The sequence below is a fragment of the Trematomus bernacchii genome, unplaced genomic scaffold, assembly GCF_902827165.1.
Source record: "Trematomus bernacchii unplaced genomic scaffold, fTreBer1.1, whole genome shotgun sequence".
Classification (NCBI taxonomy): domain Eukaryota; kingdom Metazoa; phylum Chordata; class Actinopteri; order Perciformes; family Nototheniidae; genus Trematomus; species Trematomus bernacchii.
Genome location: NW_022987621.1, coordinates 784,974 through 812,583, shown reverse-complemented (window position 1 = coordinate 812,583; position 27,610 = coordinate 784,974). Strand labels below are relative to the sequence as shown.

The following is a 27,610-nucleotide window of genomic DNA, read 5'->3' as shown; positions in this document are numbered from 1 at the left end:
CTTCCTTAGCCCGTGGAGAGAAACTGCGCCGCCTCGCCGCGCCTCGCTCTCAAGTCTGCGGGCGTCTTTGTCCCGCGAGATTTCAACGTCTCATGTAGGCGAGCCTCCAGAGCAAGTCGGACAAAATGACTAACCATCATGCAACGCACTAGCAAGACGTTGATCGCAATTGCGCAGGTCTGCGCAGGTCTCGCTTGTCTCAAACAAGCCTATTGTGACCTCGGTGATGAGTGTCTGTGTTTTCCTTATACCCCCCCTCCTCTCTCTATCGGAACCATGGATAGCCTACAGCTATTTGTTTACGTGTTTAAAAAAGCACCAGAAGCATATATATACACATCTAAGTTGTTCGTGCCCCTCCACTTTTGTACATATAAAAACTATATTTGTATCAAATCACCTTTAAAGTTTATTGACAGGCTCTCGTGCACGGCTCTCCTGTTGACAAACGTGACGTCACTGAGCGGCGTCGTTAGGCGGTGGGGGCTGTGTTGTTGCTGTCATCGTACGGGACGCGAGGAAATCTTTTCACACCGTTCAGCCTCGGATTAAAACAACTGTTCATTAAATTCATACCAACATCGCCGTAAAGGACCCGCTGTTTGCACGTTTTTATTTTCTCATTTCGAGTCAACATGGGGAGCTGCTTAACCGTGGGGCCGAACGAAGCTCTGGTGGTCTCTGGTAGGTTCTTCCTCACTGGGTTTACCGAGCTAAGCTAGCTGTCATTCACATATTAGACTAACGGGCTAGCTACATCGGCGGCTGAATGAAAACGTCAATTATAATCTTGTTTGTAGCCATATAGCTAATCTAAATGCTATTGCCAAATATAATCGGGTGCTTACTGTGCAAAGCAACTCAATTTGTGTTTGTACATTAACGTCAATCACGACAAATGTAAAACCGTAATGCTAAACTCGTTAGCATCATGGCAGCGACGGTGTGTTATAGCTATTAGCAGGTGATATGCGTCAAATATCAGAAATGCTGTCTTTGAAAGCTCTTCATGCAGGCTCACACTGATGATACAGCTAGGGTGGGGGAGCTGATACCCAGTACTGTAAACATACTCAAGTACTGTACTTCAGTAACATTTTGAGGTACTTGGTCTTTACAGTATTTCAATTTGTTGCTACTTTGTACTTCTACTCCAATACTATTCAGAGGTAAATTGTGTACTTGTACTCCACTACATTTATTGAATACCTTTTAGGTACTTTACAGATCTGGATGAATGATGTGAAATATAATCAAGTGTTAAATCAGACTTTAGTTCCCCCTGGAGTAAATTCACAAGCTACCCTGCAGTATACAAAGTCATTCAAACTAGCTGCACCTAGCTTTGAGACAACACTTGAATGATCAATCATTATAAAACATACCATATATATTATTCTGATATGGACAAATCTGCACAATGACTACTTTTACTTTTGGTACTTTAACTATATTTTGATCATAATACTTTTCTACTTTTACTTGAGGAACATTTTGATTGCAGGACTTTTATTTCATTTCAAACCTTTATTTAACCAGGTGGTCCCATTGAGATCATCGATCCCTTTTTCAAGGGAGACCTGCAACAAGTAGGTTACAACATGAAACAGAAAACATCAGAAAACAATAAAGGACATCATACATCATATTTACAGGGCTACATTGACATACCTATCGGCATTGACAAGTACCAACAGTATCAAATAGCATTGCACCTATCCGGGCTTTAAAAACATGCAGTGGAACCAAAATGCTCAGTTTCAAATATATTTGCAGACTGTTCCAAGCAAGAGGAGCTGCGCACATAAAAGCTTTCGTACCTAAGGCAGTCCTTGCACTCGGCACATGTAACAAGACCACATCATGTGATCTTAGGCAATAGGTAACTGCAACTCTCTGTGTGATCAGAGAGCAGATATAAGATGGGAGTTTACCCAACATGGCTTTATATATGAACAAGTACCAATGACTGAGCCTCCGTACAGTGAGTGAAAGTACAAGATCTGAGTACTTTTCTCACCTCTGCTGATACCAAGTAAAGTCAGATGTGGGTATCTAGTGGAGGGCTCAGGGGAAAAAGGAAAAAAAAAAGCTCAAGATACAAAACCTAAGGAGTTTTTTTTAATCGTATTTTCAGTATCCTCATCTGAGGTGTTTTGGCTTAGTTTAACAGAGATACAGTACAAAGATTTTAATGTGTCCCTGTATCGTTTAAATATATAATTGGATAACGTTTTGAAAATGAAACATAACTAAATGCAAACAAACACTCACTACAAGGATGTCCAACAAGGACAGCGCATTTAAGATGAATGCACATGGATCTCTGTAGAAGTGTCACACAAAATATTTCAGAGTTTCTGGAGGCTGTACTGCAGTGTTTCCAATATTTTGGCTGCTGTGACCCCTAAAACACAGCACTTCTAGCTGTTGCTTATTTGATATGATGCAGTAATATACTAGTATCCTACCCAGAAGTATAACACTTTGGATGGAACCATACTGTATAATAATGTTTTGATTGTTTAAGTACTAATGCAACTGTCCCCCCTCAGGTGATTGCTGCGGCTCTGACACTAAGACCTATGCTGTGGGGGGCTGGGCCTGGGCGTGGTGGCTCATCTCGGACACCCAAAGGTTAGAATATACAAGCATAAGGTCTATTTATCTCGCAATAGAGTTTGTCTTTTAGAAGCAAATTGAAATTATTTTGTAACAGTAAATGCTACTCATCATCACAGATAAATGGATTTGACTATAAAAAGCGCTCTGTTCAAACTCATCTTGATAAAACATAAACAGACCCCAATTGAAATGAACTTTTGTCGCCTGCTAGCAGTCTGTAAGCAAGTAAGGATGAAAGCTGGTTCACCATGTTTTCTTTGATATTACACACAGTGTAGTCGTTTCTAATGTTGGTACAAAAGTTCTGTCGGCTTACACATTGACACTTTTCTAAGAAGTGTAGTGTGTTTGAATGCTAAATGTGCCCCATACTTATATGTGCAGTGTCACAGGAGACAGTGGCATTTCTGGAGTTAATTTTTTACAGCAGTCACTGTCGGCTGGTTGATCTCTGCTGAGAGATCAACATTTATTCACAGCCGTTTATATTCCAAAGCGCTGAGCAAAAGTCCTGCAACATGTCACAGATCAAATTGTGAAATATTCCTCAATTCTTGAAAAATGCTCATGTCCAGTACTTGGATTCATGTGGTAGTGGTTAATTAAATTAAACATTAAATCAAAGTGTGTTTATTTACGTATACTATATTACATTTTTGGTTTACGCTAATATCAACTGCCCCCTGAGTGACTTAGAGGGGATAAGACAGATGTCCTTGATCAACAGTGTTTAACATCTACAGATTGTATTCCACACCTGGCTCCCCTCACTCCCTCTCTTCAGTGCCCACTACATGTGCCTTGTTTTTCTGCAGGATCACCCTGGAGATCATGACTCTGAAGCCTCGCTGTGAGGACGTGGAGACAGCAGAGGGGGTGGCCATCACTGTCACAGGGGTGGCTCAGGTACACCAGGGTCCTCTCTCACACACAAAGCTTCACCTGACTTCAACTGTTATCTCTAGGCCTGTGTGAACCTCAATATGTGTACGCTCACTTCAATGTGTCTTTAAGGCAGAATATCAAATAAGTGCAGAAAGATTTAATCTGATGTCTGGTCAGATTGTTTACTTTTTTGTATCACTTAGTCACATAAAGATGGTTAAATGTTAAACTCCTTTATTTTAATTATGTGTGGATGCTTGTGTCACGATTCATTTACAGTTGAGAACTTTTGATGAGCATAATGCAAAAAACGCTCATCACAGAGAGTTTGTAACGTTCTTCAGGTGAAGGTGATGACGGAGCAGGACTTACTGGCTGTAGCCTGTGAGCAGTTCCTGGGTAAATCCGTGATTGAAATCAAAGGTGTGGTTCTGCAGACTTTGGAGGGACACCTGCGCTCCATTTTAGGTATGGACATTCATTTCATTTGAGAACTTGTGTTTGTCACCTTAATACCTGTGTAAATAATTTGTGTTGGGCTGCAACTAACGAGGGGTTACGTATGGTAACCCTTGTTATATAAGCACAGGCGGAGCCCTCTACTGGACTCTATGGGTACTACCTTATCATGCAAGCATTCACCTAGTGAGACTTCTATAGACGTAGCCGGCACCGGGGCGGGCCTACCTGAATGCGCGTGCATCTCACCTTATAAAAGGAGGCCTCGCCTCCTGACTGTCATCCTACACTTCTCTTCAGCGAGCGGTTTAGGACAGACAGTGCCCCGAGTAGAGGGCTCCGCCTGTGCTAATATAACAAGGGTTACCATACGTAACCCCTCGTTATATCTCTCACAGGCTCCGCCCTCTACTGGACTCTATGGGTACAGTGGGCGGAGCCCCGATGTATACACGCGCTGTCCTCCAACAACACTGTTCCACCTCACTGCCCCTGACCGGCTTTCTGGTTAGCAGCCGCTGTACTTCACTCACCTCTACCTCGGTTGTAACCGTGGAGAAGTCTGGGCTGCGGCTGACAGAGCACACTCTGACGCGCTTACCTCGCGAAAAGTGTGCTCGGAAAACAGTGCTGAGGGCTCCCCCCGTCCGCCCATAGGCAGACGGAAAGAGCCCCCAGCCCCGTATGGGCTCACTATGCACCACCTCTCCCGAGTCCCTAAGGAGCCCGGGTAGAGTGCAAGTGCCCCATGTCCCCCACACTCAGACACTGACCCCGTGCAGAGTGTGCGTGGACTATAGTGTGGAGGGCTCTCCCCTCCTGCCCCCATCCACTTTGTTAAGACACAGCTGAGTTTCCATTCCCCATAACATTGTGTTAGGGGACAAGCCCTCAGCTATGAAGCTGTGGTACTCCCTGGTGACCCGTTCCGCCGCAAAACTCCCCGTGAAGGGAAGTTTTGCCCATGGAGGGTCGACACAGAAAGGGCCGAAGTTTTACTGAGGTCCCTGAACGCACCGCCGCGCGCTCTTGTGTGAGCGCGCGCTCCACCATAATGTCCCCTTTACCACTACGGTAAACTGCATTAATCTGAGTCTTTACTCTAGGCGTAGTGTGTTCCCTGACAGTAATACGCCAGCCATAATGCCCCTGTACCCACATAGCGCTCTTATAGCACTTCCTGCGGTTTATCACTCGCATCTGCGCATGCCCACTAGCTACCTCCTTTACAGGAGCTACAACTGGGGCAGCGAGTGGGGAATTTGTACGGTCAACATTGTGTGTGAGTGTAGAATTGTGGAAACAAATGACACTCAGACTTGGATACAGATCAACATCTTTATTTGAGAAAGTATGGATCCGCGGGCACGGGAGCTCCGTTCGTCTCACCGTCGTCTGCCTGAGGGGAAATCAGGGAGACACCCAGCACGCCGAGATTATTAGCCGCAGCTGCCATCTGTGCTCAGAGCCTGAATATTTTGTCCAAATACTCCAAGGTGTCTCGGTCCCGTGGCAGCGGGGGCTCCACGTACTGCCAGATATCTGGCAACGGGGGCGAGACGAAGGCCGGCTGCGCCGGGCCATAAAACCCCTGCCGAAGGCGGCTTACAGGCCTCTGTGGCAGCGGTGGGGGGAGCGGTAAGCCGGGAAGTCCAGACGCGCAGACCTGTGTGTTGGACCCTCCTGGCTGCCGGACCCGAAGGTACCAGACAACGAGGCGTCCTCGTCGTCTTCCTCCTCCGCGAACGCGGCCACCCGGCCCCTCGGGAGGGTGAACTCGAATGGCACCTCGCCATCCAGTTCATCCATCTCCACCACCTCGAGGTCCTGATCTCCCACCTCCACCTGTGGACCGAACTTCACCCGGAAATGATCGCCACGATGTCGGCGGCTCAGCCGAGGGATCATCCGGCAGGCGTTATAGGCCGGCGACTGGCCTAGGCCGTCTAGGCCCCAGGCACCGGAAGCACAGGCGGTGCGGATCAGCCCCCGCGATCAGGCCAGGACATGTCGGGCAGGTCCGATGCTCAAGAAGTGGTGAGTCCATGCTTTCTTTCTCTTTCTCTTATTGACGTCTATGCTCAGTGTATCACTTCCACTCGCTGAAGAGAAAGGGATGACAGTCAGGAGGCGAGGCCTCCTTTTATACTGTGAGATGCGCGCGCATTCAGGTAGGCCCGCCCCGGGGCCGGCTACGTCTATAGAAGTCTCAGTAGGTGAATGCTTGCATGATAAGGTAGTACCCATAGAGTCCAGTAGAGGGCGGAGCCTGTGAGAGATATAACAGTTGTTTCGTTTTCCTTCAAGCTAAAGATTATTCTGCGTATTAATCGTTTGAATGTCAAAGGAGGCGTCTATACATTTCCCTTCTTTCGTTCAACCTAAAGTATAAAATACGACTCAACTCAATAATTAATTGATTTCAACAATGTTGCAGATGATTAACATAGTTATCAAACAGCATATTTTCTTAACTCCAGTGCAGTATTTTCTATGCACATTGTTAAACCCTATTGACTATGTGACATTCATATCTCAAAGGAAAATATGCTTCTCTGAAGGGTTAAGACTATCCTGATGCTTGTTTTTACATAAATCAAAGACATTTTGAGTAAAAAATAAATTTCAAAAGACTGCTGCTAGTTTGTGAAACTGGCATTTCGAATTGCAAGGCACACATGGACATGTGCTATAGAAATGTTGACAAGGACTGTCTTCTCAGGTACCCTGACTGTAGAGCAGATCTATCAGGACAGAGACCAGTTTGCTCAGCTGGTGAGGGAGGTAGCAGCTCCAGACGTGGGCAGGATGGGCATCGAGATCCTCAGCTTCACCATTAAGGTAAGTTACAGCGCTGTGAGAGGCTTCAGAAACAATACCAGCTGAAAGTACTAATGTAGCAAGCGAATGATCACAGGTTAAAGTGGAAATTCTCCAATACAAAGGCAACAAAGCACGTGTTGACATAAGGCGCGTTCACACCAAGTACTTTGCTGTATTTAGTGCCGGCACTCAGTGCCCCGGCACTTATTACCCCAGGGCATTTAGTACAGATCGCGTTCACACTGGAGTACTTTTCCCTCAGGGAAGATTACGCAAATGAGTCGCTGACGTCACTTCGTCTTCTTCTGCTTTGGGTTTACTGGCAGGCCGCAAACAACTTCACGGCGTATACTGCCACCCGGAGTCCCCGGAGTTGGGGACTGGCTTCAGTAGAAGCTGCTGGGACTCCCAAAGTTGCAAATAAATACACGAGCCTCCCAAGGAACAGCTTGCCTGTCCGTCTAATTGAAGAGACGTTATTGAACATTTGGTGAAGATTCATCCTCTGCTTTGCATTTAGCTTATGCCAGAGCCAGCGGCCCACCGAAGGCAGCAGCCCACCAACGGCAGCGGCCCACCGGGAATCTTCCGATGGCCAATCCGAGCCTGCTCACACACACACACACAACTGAAACCAAAATCATTTACAGACATATGTAAAAATCTGTCATACACACATGTGAAACGCTCTCACACACACACACACAACAGCGTTGCAGTCGAGAAGAAAAGCAATGTGGAGCGGCACCTCACCACTTCATAAGGAGTTTAACCGTGACACTTTTCGAAATCCCGTTTGTGTGTCCCCACTTTACAAATAGGCCTATGTTTATTATTATTTTTAGTTTACTTTTATTCACAAAGCAAATAACCTCATTCACCACAGAACACAAAGCATTTTTAAGGCACCACATGGCCTCAAATTCTCCCACATCTTTGGTTAAGCAAAAGTAACTGTAGTCCGTTTTCAGTCTTGCTTTTACCATCCGCTTGAAAATCAAAACTGCATCGGTATCCAATGACTCCGCAACTTTATTCCTCCTGCTGAGGTAGATGGCCATTTTAGCCTGCCCCAACAAAAAATTCAAAAGCTGACTTTTGCACTTTTGCTTCTGGCTGTACCTACAACCCAAAATGAACATTGACTTAGAAAAAACCACATTAAACAAAATCAACATCTGAGCGAGTAACTGAAAAAGACAAAGGAGTCGACCACAATGAAATGAAAGCAATGAAAAATGGTTTCCCTCTGTACACAGAAAGGACAGGCATCAGACACTGTAGGGTTGATCACTGAAACAAACGCATTTACCGCTACCGCAGCGTGGAGAACCCTCCACTGGAGGTCCCCACCCCTCTTAGTCAGCGGAGGCCTCTGAGCCTCCGTCAGGCCCAGGTGGGCTCTCCACTGGGTGTCCACTCACTCCTGGATTCTACTCTGATTCAGCACCTTTGTCACCAAATAATAAAAGGTTTTGTTGGACATGGTGCTAAACTTAAAATCGGTAACATTGTTCAACTTTAACAAAAAACCCTCACAACTGAGATCAGGAAAACATAGCATCTCTGGAAAAGAGTCATTGTCATTTGGAGACTTCAGTCCGTTACAGTGAGCAGCGATCAGTGCCAGCTCTGATTGGCTGAGCTGTTGTTTCCAGCTCTGCAGCAGGAGGCTGATCACCCGGACTGACCTGAGGCTCAGACGTGAGGCCAGGCTCTCTGAGGAGCCAGAACAGTGAGCCACAGCACTCTGGTCTCTCTTTTCTGAGTAGTCCCCACACCTTGAAGAGACCTCCATAGAAACCGAGAGATTATTCAGGCGTAATCCTTTCAGGTCCATGAGGAACAACGACTCAGCCAGACCCAGCCCACCACAGCGCTCCAATAAGGCCCGAGCTACGGGTCTCCAGACCAGGTCAGCAGGTCCAGTCAGGAACCTCTGGACGAACCGGAGCCTGAAGGCAGCCCCTCTGCTTGCCAGGTGAACCAGGCCATGTCCCCCCTCTTCCTTTGGCAGGAACAGGACGCTCTGAGGGACCCAGTGCATGCGGTCCCAGAAGAAGTCCACCATGAGAGCCTGCACCCTGGACAGCAGGTTTACGGGCGGGTCGGTGCATGCCAGCCGGTGAGCCAGCATGGAGGAAACAAGGTTGTTTAAAATAAGGATACGCCCTTTAAAAGAAAGTTTGGGAAGGATCCACTTCCACTTCTTTAACCGGCCTTCCACTTTCTCTATAAGCCCGTCCCAGTTTTTCAAACAAAACGTGTCATCACCAAGATAAATGCCCAGGTACTTTAACCCTGCCCTTTTCCAACCAAGGCCCCCAGGTAAAACAAGCTGTCAATGATGCCTTCTCCTACTGCTAAGGCCTCACTTTTCCCCCAGTTGACTCGAGCAGATGAGATTTTGCAAAAATTGCTCACAGTTTCAGTTAAAACATTGATATCATCTTGTTTTTTAACAAAGACCATTATGTCGTCCGCATACGCAGACAATTTAAAAACATCCCTGCAGCCAGGAAAAGAGAAACCCTGTAACTTTGACTTTAACCGGTGTAAAAACGGCTCTATGGCCAGGGAGTAGAGCATCCCGGACAAAGAGCAGCCCTGTCGGATTCCTCTCTGAGCTTCAAAAGGAGCACACAAACTACCGTTTATCTTCAGTACACTCTCAATGTCCCTGTACAAGACCTGGATCTTGGCTATGAGACCAGAGCTGAACCCAAAAGCTTCCAGCGTCTGCCACAAGTACTGGTGCTCAACTCGGTCAAAAGCCTTTTCTTGGTCTAGAGAAATCAGACCAAGCTCACAGCCCAATGAACCGGAGAGGTCCAAAACATCCCGAATTAGAGTCACGTTGTCAGTTATCAAGCTGCTGGGTACACAGTATGTCTGGTCTACGTGAATGACATGCTCCATCACTTTTCTCAGCCTCGTTGCTAACACTTTGGAAAGCAGCTTGTAATCGGTACAGAGTAGAGACACAGGACGCCAGTTCTTAATCTCCTGCAGGTCTCCTTTCTTAGGGAGGAGAGTGCGCACAGCTCTCCTGCAACTCAGAGGCAACCTCCCGTTACTTAGACTGTCTCTGAGCACACTCAGCAGGTCGTCTCCTATAACCGGCCAGAGAGCCTTATAGAAGTCTGCAGGCAGGCCGTCTATGCCAGGAGCCTTCCCACTCTGCATGCTCTGCAGGGCCTCCTGCAGCTCCTGGGCAGAGAGCTCTGCCTCCAGCTCTGCATGGTCCTCCTCAGGGACGTTAGGAAGGCCCTCATAGAACGACTGCGCCACCTTTGGCTCGGCCTGGAACTCTGTTTTGTAGAGCTCTTTGTAGAACTCCACAGCACACTGACGAATGTCGGCGGACTCCTGAAGCAGCTGCCCTGCATTGGATAGCAGGGAGTGCATCAGCCTCCTCTGACCATTCTTACGCTCGAGACCAAAGAAAAAGTGAGAGGGAGCATCCATTTTCACGATGTTCTGAAACCGGGATCTGACCAGAGCACCCTGAGCAGAAAACCCCAGCAGGTCAGACAGAGCTGAGTTTTTACTTTTGAAAACTTTAACATGTTCTCGCTCTCCTGTTGAATCTGCCAATCCCTGCAGCTCCACCACTTCTCTCTCCAGAGCTCTCAGAGATCTAGCCATGTCCTTTGTGACATTGAAAGTGTACTGTTGGCAAAGCTGCTTGATTTTCACTTTACCCACATCCCACCACTGCTGAAGAGAATTGTACTCACTCTTAGATAAACGGTAGTTTTCCCAAAAAAACTTTAAAACATTTTTTAAATGGTTGTCGGCCAACAGAGAAGCATTAAAGTGCCAATACGCACTATTACACTTAACATGATTAATAAAAACTGAGACTTGTACGAGTGAATGGTCAGAGATTCCCACTGGACTGATGGAGCAGCTTCTGCTTACATTAATGTGATGGTTAAACACATAGACACGGTCCAGCCTAGCCAGAGACAACAGGTCATCTCTAGAGTGCACCCACGTATACTGCCGCTGGACCGGGTGGAAGTGCCTCCACACATCACACAGCTCAAAGGTTTCTGTCAGTCTTATTAAGGCACTCTTTGAGGCAGCATGCGGTTTCTGGTGGTTCCTATCCAGCACAGGGTTCTCTGTGCAGTTGAAGTCACCCCCCAGGAACAGATACTCCTCACTATCACAGGTGCTAAGAGTATCTTTCAGTTTCTCAAAAAACAAAAGCCTCTCTGCGCCCACACAGGGAGCATAGATATTTATAAAACATTTTAACTTTTTCAAATTCAGCATTTATTTTTAACAAGTGTCCTGGGATGACCTCATCGACCGTACAGGAGAAGGGTGTAAAGCCCCTTGCAAAGAGAATTGCAACCCCTCCACTATTGCTGCACTTATGGCTGAAGAAACCCTCCCCCCCCCACTCCCTCCTCCAGTCACTCTCGTTCTCAGCAGTGCTGTGAGTCTCCTGGAGAAACGTCACATTTAAACTCTTGTTTTCTAATAAAGTAAATAAAGATGCTCTCTTAGCATCCCCCCGAGCACCGTTAATGTTTAAAGAGCCCAGCTTTATGTCACTCATAATTAAATTATAGTTGCATCCTAACAAAATCAAAAACCTGGCTGAAGAAAAATAAAAGAGAAAAAATAAAAACAAGATGTACTTATTCATCATTCTTTGCATTTTCCTCTCTAATCCTCTGAAGTATCTTCTTTAACCCTCTCTGGGCCGCTGAAGACAGGTTCCCCTAAGGCTTCTGGGCGCCGCATGAGAGCCCTGGCAGAATTGTGAAATATCTGCAAATCAGCAAAAATATTCTCTAACTTCACCCCCCTCAACCCCTTAGTTTCCGCCAGAAAGGATCTGATCCTCTGGAAAGAATACTCCTCTCCCTTTTCTACCTCAACTATGTCAAAGAATGACTCACTGTCCTCTGAGTCCTCTGTGACTCTCTCTGGCTGAGAGGAGGAACACAGCGACTCTGTCTTTGACACCTTCCCTTTCTGTGCCACACTGCCTTTGCTCACTTCTTCATTTTTCCTTTTGACAGGCAACCTTAATAAATCCTCATCCATTACAACATCCTCCAGAACAGACTCAGCTACTCTGGCTGCAGTGTGCTCACTATCTGCTTCCTGTGTGACCTGAGTGTCTGTGTGTGTGATACCGTGTGTACCTGCCTGTGTGCTTTCTACGCGTGAAACCGTTGGCTCTGCCACGGACCGACTGACCTGCGGTTCCACCACCGGCGTTTCCGCCGCGGGCGCGGGCCCGGCCGTGGACAAAGCAACCGGCAGCGGCTCCGCAGCGGGCGCGGAACCCAGCACCGGCGGCCCGGCCGTGGACAAGGCAACCGGTAGGTTGGGCCGGCTGTGAGCGCGGACACCACGGGCGCGCCCACCGCAGATTTAACTCTGCCATATCCCACCACAGCCCCCACAGCCAGACTACACTCCTCCACCGACACACCGTCAGGTGGAGAGAGCTTGATGGCGTGTTGGCGAGTCAGTTTCTCCAACCCGGCGCAGCTGCCACGGGACGCCATGCTGGGCGGCGTGACTGCAGCTGCAGCCGCTAGACAAACAATTAGACAAACAATTCACCAGTGCAACCAAACAACACCACCAAAAAACACCAAAGTCGGTCAAGTGATGCACAATGACATAAACCAGGGCTTCTCAAACTCCGGGCCAAGGTCCGGATCCGGACCGAACCCTGTGTCCCATTATAAAAAATAAAAAAAAATTATAAAAAATAAAATAAAAAAATGATGATTCTGATGTAAATTAAAGTGGACCTATTATGCTATATTGGAAAAATATATTGTTGGGCCATACCTATACAAAACATGTCTGTGAAGTGTTTTGCTTAAAATACCAAACAGTTCACCCATTGTAGCCATGCCTGATACTGCTCAAACCCCTCTTTTGCAGCCCTGTTAGAGAAACGCGCATATTGGGTCCTTAGCTTTAAAAAAAAAAATCAAAGATTATTTCTGAAACAGTATGGAGCTCTCATGCTTTTTCTCTTGCGAGTTTATCACAAGGTGAGTTCCTTTTTTTATTTCCTGCTCTACAGTACAGGTTAGCTCTGAGTGTTAGCGAGGCTTGCTAATGTAAACAAAGACGAGATTACGTCCAAAACACGTCAGGCATTGTTTCTGATAGCAATTTTCTGTGGGTCCGCTGCCGATTTGACGTCAGATCGGCAGCAAATCTGTTGTACCTCCGTTTTTAAAAGATTTGGGTACGGAGGAAAAGAGAGGGTTTTATTTTCTGACGCTGTGTGAGTTCCCCGACACACCGGGGACACATATTTATGTGTAAAAGACATCACAAAGTGCATTTTGCATGATAGGTCCCCTTTAATGTATATTTTCTTGTGTCTGACGCGTTGTGAGAATGAACGTGCATATATATTTACTTGTGTGCGCGAGCGTGACACGGCATTGCAGACCGCAAGTTAACCGCAAGTTTACCTTGACTTTCTAATGCTTCTAATGCCATTTTTGCCGAGGTTCAGACAAAGAGTGCCATTTCTCCCACTAGTTCAAGCCATCATACTGTATGTATGTATTGAATATGTGTGTGCTTGGACCAGAAGGGGGCCCCCAAATAAGGTAGATTAATCCAATCCAATCCAACTTTATTTATATATATATACTTTACTGGCATTGATCCGGACCATTGACCTTGTATACAATTCACAAGTGGACCTTTAACCAAGAAGTTTGAGTACCCCTGACATAAACTATCGCCCAGAGAAAAGTGAAAGATTATCTTTCGATCCCATTTGAATTGTGCCACGAATTACACATATGATGTTTGTCAATCTTAACAAATATTTTCCATGTCAAAAAAGTCACAGTTTGTCGTAAAACTGTTGAAATATAAGACTATGAAAAATACGCAACTAGAAAGACTACAAATCCCAGAATCCCGGTCCCGCATGCTGGCTCTTACGGAACCGACTAACTTTCACCTCTTTTAATACTTTTCGCCTCATTCTGAAAGAAAGAGGTGAAATGTGCCAACGTGACGGCCGTCTTGGTGTGTGGTGCGAGACGGGAGATGTAGTTCATTGAGCGGTTTCACACAAAAAAAGTGTTACTTCACAGTTTTACGACACATTTAAAAAAAATTGAAAAATTATCTTTTAAATTGACAAACATCATATGTGTAATTCGTGGCACAATTCAAACGGGATCGAAAGATAATTTTTCTCTCTCCATTGACTTCAATGCATAACTTTTCCGAAATAAGGTCCCATGGAGCTCAACCGGAAGGGGAGGGACTTCGCCTCTCTATAGGACAGTAAAAAAAAAAAAAACAGTTTAAAAGGGGAGTGATTAGTAAAATATGCATAAATAGAAAGAAAGAATGCTAACGAGGTAACATAAGATAAGAATAAACACGTTTAAATGATTTGTTATTGGTTGCGATCATATTCTAAAGATGTTTGGATTATTGAAAAGTATACAGCTCCCTTTCATCTGAGTGTTGAGAGCTGTATCCATAAATTCATCTGGGGCTCAAAGTGCACCAGATTGATGCATTTCACTTCAACATTTAAATAAAAAAAATTCTTCCCGGGGGTGCATGCCCCCGGACCCCCCTAGAGGATGTGAGGTCCACCCCCAAATAAAGCAGGTTAAAATAATTAAATTGAATACATTTTATTTGAGTAAACACTGAAAACGGGTCCCACAGACCCAAACAGCACACAAAGGTTAAAGGTCAGCATATAATAATGTTAAAATGTGCTAAATATATACACTGCAAAAAACAAAAAAAGAGGAGTAAAAGTAGCTCACGACTTGTTTTATTTTTTGAAAGTAGCTCTCATCCTAAAAAAGGTTGGAGACCCCTGATATAGAACGATACATTTGACAATTTTAAGCTTGGCCTACCATTTGATTGGAGCGAGGAACAGGTGGGGCTTGAAAAGGCCCACCTGTTCAAAGTGGGGAATGACAGAACAAGTTTGAGAACCACTGCTCTAACCTATATCAATCTGCTGCTCTTCCTTGTTGTTCTTTTTCATCCTTACTGACCGCCAGAGGCGGTGCTTTAGCACTGGATATCTTCTGTCTCGCGCATGCGTAGGTCGAATATTTATATCAACAAAGTCACGTGTGACCTCGTATGACCCCGGAAGGCATAAGTTCCGGTGTTGTCAACGAGTTCAGTTCTTTTTCATCTTCTCGCTGCGCAGGTTACTACTTATGAGTAGAAGCCAAGCTAGCTTATTGAAAATTCGATTCTAGCTCATCGCTACCTGTAGCCTTGTGATCGTCTCGATCGGAGCTGCGGGCTAGAAACTCCCGCCCTCCAAAGGCTGCGACGAGCTGTCGCCTCCCAAGGGAGGGGACCGCGGTGTTCACCGCTCGGACCCCAGGAGCCGGACCGGTTAAGAGCGGACGCTCCTGCACGTCAGTCGGTGAGATCGCTACCATTTTGTGCTATATATTCTCAAGCTAATGAGATAATTGTGTCCAAGTTAGCCGAGTGTTTTCGCTCAAGCTAATTGTTACTGCACTACTGAAGAGAGCGTCTCCGCTCCCCTCTCACTGCACACTTTTGGTTCCTTACCTGTTCCATCCTCCAGTTAGCTGAGTGTTCTCGCTCAGGCTAACTGTTACGACGCTAGTGAGGAGAGTGTCTTCAATCCCCTCTCACGGCGCACAATTGGTTATTTTATTTAATCGTTTATTTGACAGGGACAATGCACTGTAATGAACACTTAAAACATAAAAAATGTGTCAAGCGTAACAGTGCCAGATTTAGCTTTGAGCTACTTTCCATCCACAGTCCCTCACATAAAACAGTTAAGGAAATTACATTTTACAAACGTGGTAAAAAAACAAAATACATGATATGCAAAGAGTGGCAACGACATATAAAGTGCAATGTTCCATCCTCCAGTTAACTGAGTGCTCTCGCTCAAAGTTAAAGGAGAGGTGTCGTGCTTTTCCGGTTATTACCCGTCCCCTTGTGTGTTATGAAGGTTTTTATGCATGTAAACGGTGTGCAGAGTCAAAACCCTCAAAATACACCCTGTAGCGAGTAAAACTCTAACACAGAAAATACCTCCCCAAAACGCCTCGTTGGAGATACGTCATTGTCCATTTGATTCTTCCGGGTACGGCATGATGTCATGCCGTACCCGGAACGAAATGGACCAATCCGTGGAGCCGTTACGTTACGTCCGCGGAGCCGTTACGTTAAGCCCCCGCTGATTGGTCCAAATTGACCAATCCACGGACTTCCTCACACACACATCTGTGTGCAGGGAGCAGGCAGCTCTGCTGATTTCTCCTCCCTGGCTGCAGGCTGATAACAGACAGTTGGGATCGCGGCAAAATTCTCTCTGCAGACCCATTCTCACAGCGTTTATCAACCTTTTTCTTACTCAATATCAAGCCACACTTATTGTTTTTACTTCGACTGTGAGTTTGTGTGTGCTCAGAATGAGTTTGGCTGTGTTTCGCTATGTATGCTAAACAAGGAAACAACACCTCCACGGAGCTCAGCGCGATTCACAACGTCCCGACCAATCAGAGCACACTGTGCTCACAGGGAGGGTGGGGGCGGGAGCTATTGGAGCTCCAATGAGCCGTTAAAGGCAGAAAGTGAAATTCAGTGAATAAAAGTAGTTTACAGAGATGCTGTATGAGAAACCAATGTGAGTTTGGAAAAATGCACAGCATAAATCTATTTTAGTATACCTCAACAATGGAATTATGATCAGTGGAAATGGCCATGACACCTCTCCTTTAACTTGCTACAGCGCTATTGAAGTGTTTCCGCTCCCCTCTCCCTGCACACAGTTGGTTCCTGTTCCATCCTCCAGTTAACTGAGTGCTCTCGCTCAAAGTTAACTTGCTACAGCGCTAGTGAAGAGAGTGTTTCCGCTCCTCTCTCCCTGCACACAGTTGGTTCCTGTTCCATCCTCCAGTTAACTGAGTGCTCTCGCTCAAAGCTAACTTGCTACAGCGCTAGTGAAGAGAGTGTTTCCGCTCCCCTCTCACTGCACACAGTTGGTTTAATGCCCGTTCCATCCTTCAGTTAGCAGAGTGCTCTCGCTTAGGCTAACTCGCTACGGCGCTAGTGGAGAGAGTATTCCCTCTCTCCTCTCATGGCATAAACCCATTAACTGATTTCATTTTTTCTCACCCCAGTTAGCAGAGTGCTCACGCTAACTACTATTGTGCTCACTCCCCTCCACTGCATATTTGTTTCCTGGCCCAGTTATTTACAGTCAGCTGAGTGCTCTAGCTATCGCTATGTCTAACGGCTCTAACACCTGTATGGCTCCTCTTCAACCAGAGGATGGCCATGACCTTTGCCCCTCTTGTCTTGGCCTCGAGCATCTGAGGGAGGGCCTTTCGGAGGACCCGTGCATGAATTGCACCATCATGACTCGTGCGGTAAGAGCTGCTAGACTAGCCGAGGTTGAACTACTGACTGAGGGTGGCCTTCCCCCTGCACAGTCGACTCCAGCCCAACCTACCCATCCTAGGCGTTGGGCTGCAGAGGCTGCGGGTGCACCACCCAAGAAGAGGACTAAGCCTGATAGGCTGTCCTCCAGGGTGGACCTACTCACTACTGAGCTAGCCCAGATGAAGTCACTCCTCTTGGCTCTCCATTCTGGTGCCCGTACAGAGCACGCCGCTGCACCCGATCCACCCGCTGCACCCGATCCACCCGATCCACCCGTGGCTGAGCTGGTTCTAGATGACGATGTGTTCTCGATGGCAGCTTCAGCCACTTAATTTAATGAGTATGACGGGGAGAGCCCATCCCATGCTTCTGGGCCTGGCTCCTGTACCTCAGCTCATGGATCCTCGGAGGAGGCAGATGACGGCTCCATGGGTACAGTCATTCGCATGGCACTGGCTCACCAGCAGCTGGATGCACAGCAGCCCGAAACAGCGCTTGCCAGTGCGTTCTTTAGGCGCACTCCGGCACCCGCCACCTTTACTGTTCCTCCCTCTTGTGAGTATCTGAGGGAGTTACATGCATACAAGTGCCCTCGACTCCAATGTCGGGTCACTGATGACCTGCTCACTAAGGCTTACGATGCAGCTGCGCGCATGGGCCGTATAGGCAATTCCCTCTCTCACCTCATGCTCGCCCTCTCAGCTTCCCTGCAGCAGGATGCTCTCAGCGCTTCTTCTACCAGCCTCAGTGACGCCTCATTACAGGCGTTTGCTCTGATGTCTAGAGAGCTTGGCCGCCTGATGTCCACTCTCGTCCAGACTCGTCGCCAGGTTTGGCTGGCACAGTCACCCTTATCAGAGACATGTAGGAGGACTCTCCGTGCTGTCCCAGTGGAGCCGGGGGAGCTGTTCGGTTCAGCTGAACGAACGGACTGTCCAAGCTAGTCAGACCAGGCAACAGTTCTCAGCTCTTCGCAGAGGCATGCCCCCCCCCCCCCCCCCCCCCCCCCCCCCCCCCCCCCCCGGTAGGCCTAGTGGTTCCGCGTCTGCCTCCCAAGGTCGCTCCCATCCACCGGCTCACCCCGGTGCTCGCCATGGGCCTCAGCGCCCCACGAGGGGGCCGGCCCGCTACGGTCCTGTTAACTCGCCCCCAAGACAGCCTCGGTATCCGGTGCCTAACCGTCGCCCCCCCAGAGCCAGAGGCCGGGGGGCAAGGCACTGAGGCTCTGGGGCCGGCTGTCGGTTACGCTGCATCTGGAATTCGTTATCAACTCAACCAGTGAAGGCAGTGTTCTCGCCCCTGCTCCTGGTAGGCGTGTTGCTTGATTCTAGCAGGAGCCGCCTGGCTCTCCTGTTAAACTTCCTTATTTAACCCAGCTAGGTGCGGGCCTGTCCATCTGCTGCACAGACTCTGCTGTGGGACGCCTTGGCGTCTCCCCAACAGGAAGGACCTCTTGTCTCAGTTGGAGGGTCGGATGTGGCACCCCAACCCCTGCCGTCTCCAGCTGTGGGTCTGGCCACTGGAGGGCCCGACCCACTGCTGAGTGACTGCATAGAGTCTGTCAGGAAGACTATTCTCAAATGCTAGGGCACCATCTACTTGTAGGCAGTACAGAAACAGGTGGAAACTGTTTTTCTGACTGGTGCCAAGGGCGAAATGAGGACCCAGTATATTGCTCGGTGCCTACGACCTTTGAGTTCCTACAGTCCCTCCTGGACGATGGCCAGTGTCCCGCTACCGTCAGGGTGTATGTGGCTGCTATATCAGCTCAACACGCAAGGGCTGACAACAGCACAGTGGGGAGCCATAGGCTGGTATCCCTCTTTTTAAGGAGGAGCTCTGAGGCTTCGCCCCCCGAATATCCCAAGGGCCCCTACATGGGACCTGCCCTTGGTGCTGGATGCCCTATGCTCGCCTCCTGTTGAACCTTTGTTACAGGCAGAACTGAAGTGGCTCTCAGCTAAGACTGCTTTCCTTCTTGCCATCACCTCAGCAAAGCGTGTAAGCGAGCTTCAGGCCTTGTCCGTGAACAGCTCGTGTCTGAGGTGGAACTCAGATGGCTCAGGTGTCACCTTATGGCCGAACACAGCGTTCCTCCCTAAGGTACTGGCACGCTCTCATTTTTAATCGGCCTATCCAGCTGGCACGGTTTGACCCCCCATCAGGAGAGGGGGAAGAGAGGTCAAGACTCCTATGCCCGGTGCGGGCCCTTAGGGCTTATGTCCAGACTACCGCAGGCATACGTCAGTCTGAACAGCTCTTTCTGTGTTACGGTGGTCCTAGAAGGGGCTGTGCGCTCTCAAAACAGAGCTTGTCCCACTGGATCGTGGACGTCATTGCCCAGGCAGACAAAGCGAATGACCGTCCCTTGCCACCCAGAGTAAAGTGCCACTCTACCAGGAGTGTCTCCACGTCATGGGCGACCTTGAGAGGTGTGCCCCTGGAGGACATATGTGCTGCGGCCACATGGGCATTCTCGAGCACATTCGCCAGATACTACAGGGTGAATGTTGCCGCCCCTCACCCGCTGGGTGTGGTCCTCCTGCAGAGTCCGCCTAGGCCATCCTTATAGGGTGAGTATTCAGACTTCCTCGTGACTCTGTTGGTATAGGTCATCCAGTGCTAAAGCACCGCCTCTGGCGGTCAGTAAGGATGAAATAGAACGATAGTTACGTATGTAACTACGGTTCTATGAATACTGGATGACCGCCAGAGTTCTTGGTCACTCGGAATCTCGTGTTTCCGCGAGAAGATTCCATAGAACTGAACTCGTTGACAACACCGGAACTTATGCCTTCCGGGGTCATACGAGGTCACACATGACTTTGTTGATATAAATATTCTACCTACGCATGCGCGAGACAGAAGATATCCTGTGCGAAAGCACCGCCTCTGGCGGTCATCCAGTATTCATAGAACCGTAGTTACGTACGTAACTATCGTTATGTTGTGTAACCAATGAAATGTTCAGTTTCCTTAGGTCTTTTAAAATTGTTGTTGACTGTTTCAGCTCTTATAGTAGATTTTCTGAGTGTTTAATGAATACATGATAATACTTTACGGTGATATTTGCTCCACTGAATAATCACGTATTACATTATTTGTAATGAATCTTTGACTGCTTCTGGAGGGATAAATGGTCTTACTGGAACTGATGAGAAGTTTAAAGCTCACTCACTTTCAGCTTAGAACTGTATTACACATGAACTTGCATTAGAGCCTAGCATATGGGATATACAGTGTGTGTTTATGGGCTAAGCAGCAAGTAAAATTCATACAAACGTGAATCAACACTCACCTCCTCTTGTTTTTAATCTTTCAAATGGGATGTATCTACCGTGGAGGCTGCTGCTCATTAGAGAAGTCATCTCTTATTTTCCATATCTCTAATGATTTACTGGCAGGATGCTCTCTCTTTCTGTACAGTGAGCTGTTGTTGTAAGAACTAATTGCAGTGTGGTGCAGACACAGCAGCTGACCAAAGTGCTTATCTTCAAACCCTAAGAGTTTATTTCTTTCACATCCATTAGTCCGGGCCGAGATGTTTCCTGCGATCATGATCAGATAACTCATTTGTGAGGCCTTAAACATTTGATGGTTGTCTTTAATTGAACATATACATTTTTTTCATCCCAATTCAAAACATGTAAGGCAGGCAAGGCCAGTTTATTTATATAGCGCCTTTCAATACAAGGCTATTCAAAGTGCTTTACAGAAATGAAAAACATTACATTGGTTGATATGTCTTCAGCCTGGATTTAAAAGTAAAAATAGTTGCAGCGGACCTGCAGGTTTCTGGGAGTTTAGATATTTGGATCATAATAACTGAACTTCTCCAGGTTTAGTTCTGACTCTGGGGACAGAAAGCTGACCAGTCCCTGAAGACCTGAGAGATCTGGATGGTTCATAATTTAGCAGTAGGTCAGAAATGTATTTTGGGCCTAAACCATTCAATGCTTTATAAACCAGCAGCAGTATTATGAAATAAATTCTTTGACACACAGGAAGCCAGTGTAAAGACTTCAGAACTGGAGTGATGTGATCCACTTTCTTAGTGTTAGTGAGGACTCGAGCAGCAGCGTTCTGAATCAGCTGCAGCTTTCTAATAGATCTTTTAGTGAGACCTGTAAAGACACCATTACAGTAGTCCAGTCTATTAGATATGTTCCTAAGGTGATAGTATGCTGACTTAGTCATTGTTTTAATTAATGAGGCACTGGCGTGTCGGCAAGTCTTCAGAGCAGGTGTATAAATCAATAATCTGCTGCTGCGCACAGATGGAGGTTCTATCCTAGTAGAGAACACCAGTCAGTGTTCAGAAAGGAGGATTATGTGTTAACAATGCTCACTACAAAACAAAGAAACCTGGCTCCTCAGACCTTCTAAAATACCTCTTCACTTCTCTTCAGTCCAGCCTTTTTATGGACATTTCAAAATATTTAAATACATCGTGTTTTTTGTGTGTGTGTGTGTGTGTGTGTGTGCGTGTGCGTGTGTGTGTAGGATGTGTACGATAAACTGGACTACCTGAGCTCCCTGGGGAAGACGCAGACTGCAGCTGTGCAGAGGGATGCAGACATTGGCGTGGCTGAAGCAGAGAGGGATGCTGGGATACGGGTAAGGAGGCATTAGCAGGTGGGAGATTCAGAGAAATTGATTATTTCGTACAGAACAATTAACTGACCACTGCTTTACTTATATATTGTCACATAGGAAGCAGAATGTAAGAGGGAGATGATGGACGTCAAATTCCAGGCTGACACCAAGATGGCCGACTCCAAACGAGAACTGGAGCTGAATAAAGCATCCTTCAACCAGGAAGTCAACACCAAGGTGGGCACTGTTGAAAATAGGTTTCAAACATAATGTGTGTTACCTCAGGTGTGTGTGTGACGTTCTATTTGCTGGTGTTTTCAGAAAGCAGAGGCCCAGCTGGCGTACGAGCTGCAGGCAGCTAAGGAGCAGCAGAAGATCCGCCTGGAGGAGATTGAGATCCAGGTGGTGCAGAGGAAGAAGCAGATCACCATCGGGGAGAGGGAGATTGAGCGGACAGACAAGGAGCTCATCGCCACAGTGAAGAGGCCCGCTGAGGCCGAGGCCTACAGAATGCAGCAGATTGCTGAAGGGCACAAGTGAGTGGGAACCTTTCCGTAAAGGGGCATTAAATGAGCTGTAATAACCAGGATCAACAATCTGTAGAAAATGCAGGATGACTGAGAGAACTAACACCAGTGTAAAAAAAACCTCCCTCTTCTCGTGCAACAACTACAGTAGCAATATTCCAGCTTTGGTGTCTTCTTTGGAATAACATCAGCATGTAACCTTCCCAGAGAGTAGCTCAGCACCGGCCCTGTAAAGAGGTTTGGTTTTTCTTAAGGACTTCCCAGTGGGCTGGATGATTAGCTGTCACACATGCTTGAATGTATATAACCAACAGCCGAGTACTCACTGTTTCACTTTTCAAAGTGTAACAGTCACTCGGCATACATTTTGCTTGTAGTAATTAGTTGTGCTTTGGGTCGAACTTTAGCCAGGCAAATGATCCCAAATATATGGAAACATGATATGATCATAAGTCAGAATAAAGCAGTAGGGATGCTCTGATCGCCAATTTTGGGGCCGATCGACGGAATCAGTATCGGCCGCTACCGATCGCCGATCCGATCGAGTGTGGGAACTTCCATTTAAAGTGATGTTTAAAACTCAGTTAATGGGGCTCATTCACTGACGCTTCCACAAACAACAACCAACATAATTGTTACATTCAAATGAAGTACATTATTCAAGTTTACATTAACTTTGGATAATAACACGGGAGAAATGAGCGGAAGCGCTCTCTTTTCCTCTCTCCCTCTCTCCCTCTCTCCTGACTGCCTGTCAGTATCTCATGCAACTCACTGATCCAGTAATGAGTGACCCGACAGTGAAGAATAAACATATTTATAACTAGTTTAGCTTGTTCCAGAGGTAGATCAAATAGCTAAGTGTGTAAGGTCTAACTCTTACGGCCCGTCCACACAGCGGCTTTGGAAAAAGCTTGCCGGCGGGCGTGTCTGAAGCTCGACCAACAACAAATCACATGAATCTCCCGCCCCTGACACACAAGCAGCGGTTTGATTGGCTAGAGCTTGTACTGGCATATGATTTGATTGGCTGACGCTTCCACCGAAAGCTTCAGAAGCTTCAAAAGTTGAACATTGCTCAACTTTTGAAGCCTGAGATGCCTGGAAATCTCCGCTTTGCTTCCCACAATGCAGTTCGGTCGGCGAAAAGTGAGGCAAAGTGACGTCACCCCATTCAAAGTGAATGGGCAGAAGCGTTGGAAGATTTTTTTAACGGTGCTGTGTGGACGTACCGTTCGTTAGTGTGTGTGTTGCTCCGCTCACCGGTCCGTCACAGCGGGTGGAGCTGCAGGATTTCTACTTCACACACGTTGCATACCGCTATTTTATTGTCATTTTCGGACACCTTAAAATACTGCCAGACTGGTGAAGCCATTTTGGCGAGCTTGTTTTGCCGCGCACAGAGAAAAGTGTCATGTATTTTACGTCATAATTTTATGTCATGCGATCGGCTCTCGCGATCGGCATTTTTAGAGAGCACCGATCGATCGGTAGAGAGTGAGTATCGGCCGATATCGATAGGTGGCCGATCGATCGGAGCATCCCTAGAAAGCAGGCTATAGTGCGATGTGTTTTTGATAGTAAGAGGAATCAGTGATGTTAACCTTTGTGTTTCCCCTTCATCAGGACAAAGGCGGTGCTGTTAGCACAGGCTCAAGCAGAGAGGATCAGAAGGATCGGTGAGGCAGAGGCGTGCTCCATCGAGGCAGTGGGCAAGGCGGAGGCGGAGAGGATGAGACTGAAGGCCGAGGCCTACCAGCTGTACGGAGAGGCAGCTAAGACTGCGCTGGTGCTCGAGGCCCTGCCTATGGTAAGAGATTATTGAGTTTAATGGTTTATTGCATGCTTATTACTTTTTATAACATGCATGATTCCCACACCAGGAAGAGTTTCTGCTGAAATGAGTACATGAATAGATATAGTTCTTCTCCAATTGCTTCAGATCTAAAATACAGAGCTACTGCCACAAGACTTTGAATCTGCCTATCAGCATCTATAATCTTTGTTATATTTTGTATGTTTTGTTTGTTTAATCCGCGGAGAAAGCAGTAGAATGCTTAAGTTTTAGGAAACTAGAATGTATTTTACACTAGTAACTACTAATATATTCTAGACCCAGACCCCAATTCAAAACATAAAAAAAAAATGACAGCTCTCATGTTTATAATGGGATCACATGACCCCTGAGTCATGAGACTATAACTACAACATGTATCACATGATCCATGAGAACTCCATGTGGGAGACTTTGATTGTTACCTACTTACATTAAACCCATAACCATATGTTTGCAGATTGCTGCTAAGGTGGCAGCGCCGTTAGCCAGGACCAATGAGATCGTCATCCTGAGTGGGGAGAGCAGCCGCGTGACGGGCGAGGTCACCCGCCTTCTGGCTGAACTTCCTGTGTCTGTCAATGCTCTCACTGGAGTGGACCTGTTAAAGGTGAGCTCGATAATAACTTCATAACAGTTACAATTACAATGTCTGTGTAGTGTTACTAAGACATGAAATGCATGAGGGATCAGCATATTGAACAAGATGCGATTAAATGCTTTTGTGTGTGTGTAGGATTAGAACAAAGAGTATATTTACGTAGCTTTGTTGGATATGACTGAAAGATGTTAAAAAAAAAACAGCCTGTTGTTGGTGGATTGTTGTATTTTCCAATCAAGCATTAGTTAACGAGGTATTCCAGTGACTGGATATTGCACCTTCATGAAGTTGGGGTATTACTGAGAGACATCTGTTTAAATTCAGAGTAGCACGCTTATAATCCTGGGAAGACCAGTTCTGACTTGTAAAGGACCTTATCTTTTAAAACTTCATAACGCAGATTATCTGTAAAAAAAATAAAATGTGTTGTCTCCAAGACCTGATCAGAGATAACTGTGATGACGTCATCAGGGTTTTTATTTTTTTACAACAACAGTTTGCACAGGCTTAGTTGGACTTCAATGAGTAGTACATGTAATGTGACACTAAGACAGTCAAATACCACTTGAAGTTTTGCCTTATTATGAGGGAGAGAAAAGGGGAAGAAAAGAAAAGGAATGCCTCTGGTTGCAGTCATTACCATCGAGCCAACTACAGGTTTAGGAAACATTCTTATATTACAAGATACTTCTATATTGCTGTCAGAAAACACAGAACACTATTACATTGACAGTGAAACTTGTAAAGGTTAAGTAGACTACATTTTAAAAGCGCTTTTCCAGTCTTTATGACTTATATCAAAGTCAGCATTCAACCATTCACACATGATCTCAGCTTTTGTATCCAATCGGAGCCCGAAAAGGAGTTCAAATCAGCCAGTGGAACCTTCAGGAAAAACCTTCAAATAAAACAGTGAATGGAAAAAATGTAGGTCATGAAGGCAATCCAGTTTAGTTCTGGAAGAATGAGTGTTTCAGAGATTAATGGCAGGTTTGTCCTTTTTCCTCAGATCCCGTTGCTGCAGAAGATGACCGGTGCTCTAGCCTGAGAGCCCCCCCTCCACGACTCCAGTATCTGTTGTATGCACTCTGATGGACTGCCTTTAATACACTTGAAGAATTGAGTTGTTTTATACGTATATACTATATACCAAGTGAATTTTGGAAACCTCTGGTGCCTTACTTTATACAAGGCCAGAATATCTGAATGCACTGCTACTCATTCAGAGATGTTTTAATTTATTTAGTTTGCACATGTTGTGATGTGTTTTTTATTTATTTGTTCTATTTCTAATAGATATTGGCCTGTTTGTATGAGGTGGGGTCAAAGAGGAGATATTAGACTGCTGTGATGGTGCTTAGATTTCTATCACCATGTGACGGCTGGTGTTCACATCTTGATCTTTATTATACTTCAGGTATACTCTACCAGAACAGAAGGCCTCTGCTCTCACTTTCTACATTGTGTATGTTGCAGGTCTCTATGTTCATATAGACCTTTGTCTTTATCGTGAGACACTTCTGCATTCCCTAGATCATCTGAATATCTTCTTGTAAATGGTAGAGCTTTCTTTATTTGTTTTTGAATGTGTCACTGATTGATCTTTACAATGTAACAGGTGCTCATGATCTTAAAGAAGCCCCTTCCATTGTGCACATGTTGTATGTTCCCCTGAATGGAGTTAAGATCACCACAAACTGTTCATATCAGGCACAATACAGAAGTTTAGATCATCATTTTATATTTAGGAAAACGGAATCAAAATCTGATCTTGTGCTGACATGGTTAGCTTGTAACGTGTTATTTTAATATTGAGTGTTGGTTTTAATGTCAAGTGTTACTAGTTTCAGCCATTATTAAGAAAACAAACAGTTGGTGTTTAAGATGAAAAAGAAGAGAAACATATTGAGTTAGCAGGTTGTGAAATATGTTGATATTGTGTGGAGAAAGCTCAATGTGAATAGATTCTGAGAGGCCAGACGGCAATGACAAATAGAATAGATTATTTTCAATGTTGTTGTATCAGCAGGATATTGTATAGTATATCTGATGTTTCATTTAATTCTAAAAGTATCTTTAGATGCTAAGCCATGTTCAACAAACCAAACTTTGACACTTTTCAGAGAAACACGTTCTGTTCTGTGTACGCACATGTCTACATTGATTTGTTTTTTATAACTGTGACATCCAATATAGAAGGATCTTTAGAAGAGTAGTTAAACATATCATACAATGTTTTATCAATGTCTAGCAGCAATGTTTATTTTTGTAAATGGTCACAATACTTAGTTGTTTTGCGGTCTAATGCATCAAATGCTAAGCTTTAGTGAAGAAGGAAAAAAGAAGTGAAGTGGAAAAGCTTTTGAAATACTGTATATGACTGGGACACCTACACAAACCTGAATGCTCCTGTTAGTTTGAAGCTCATACCTGAAGCAGGTGAAAAGCACAGTTGTACGTGTGGCTGAAGAAGCAGCCTGTATGAGCACACTGACATCACACAGGACTGTTATTATATTTAGTATGATTGTTGTTAATATTGTTTTTGTGCTCATATTCCGTTAATGTATTTGTGTATCATTTGCTGATATAGTGACTTGACAAATACTGTGACAGTAATAACTTTGTTTAGCTTCAAATGTTATTTACACATGTGCACTGTGTCTGGAACAGCCATGAGTTCCTGTATGCTCTTGCTGCATGCCATCCATCTGTACTCAGAATAATACGTTCACTCTTAGCTGCTGTCATTCTAATAAATATACGTACCATACTTTCATTCTTTTTTGCCATTTACTTTTGAGTTAAATTCACTTGTACTTTTTT

The 27,610-nt window shown here is 45.9% G+C and overlaps 1 protein-coding gene across 1 annotated transcript; it reads left to right on the top strand.

Moving 5' to 3' along the window:
* The first annotated feature begins 635 nt into the window (after nucleotides 1–635).
* On the top strand, nucleotides 636–27,563 carry flot2b (flotillin 2b). The gene is made up of 11 exons (XM_034132799.1): nucleotides 636–684; nucleotides 2,556–2,637; nucleotides 3,441–3,531; nucleotides 3,855–3,978; nucleotides 6,692–6,810; nucleotides 21,730–21,843; nucleotides 21,940–22,059; nucleotides 22,144–22,358; nucleotides 23,976–24,159; nucleotides 24,644–24,793; nucleotides 25,794–27,563. The coding sequence occupies exons 1-11, from the start codon at nucleotides 636–638 to the stop codon at nucleotides 25,830–25,832; spliced, it is 1,287 nt and encodes a 428-aa protein (XP_033988690.1). The 3' UTR covers nucleotides 25,833–27,563.
* Nucleotides 27,564–27,610: the final 47 nt, after the last annotated feature.

Bases quoted from the DNA above. Each gene is read 5' to 3' on its own strand.
- flot2b (XM_034132799.1), top strand. From the start codon at position 636: ATGGGGAGCTGCTTAACCGTGGGGCCGAACGAAGCTCTGGTGGTCTCT. The intron at 6,811-21,729 runs GTAAGTTACAGC...GTGTGTGTGTAG, and splicing joins TCCTCAGCTTCACCATTAAG to GATGTGTACGATAAACTGGA. The intron at 24,794-25,793 runs GTGAGCTCGATA...CTTTTTCCTCAG, and splicing joins CTGGAGTGGACCTGTTAAAG to ATCCCGTTGCTGCAGAAGAT.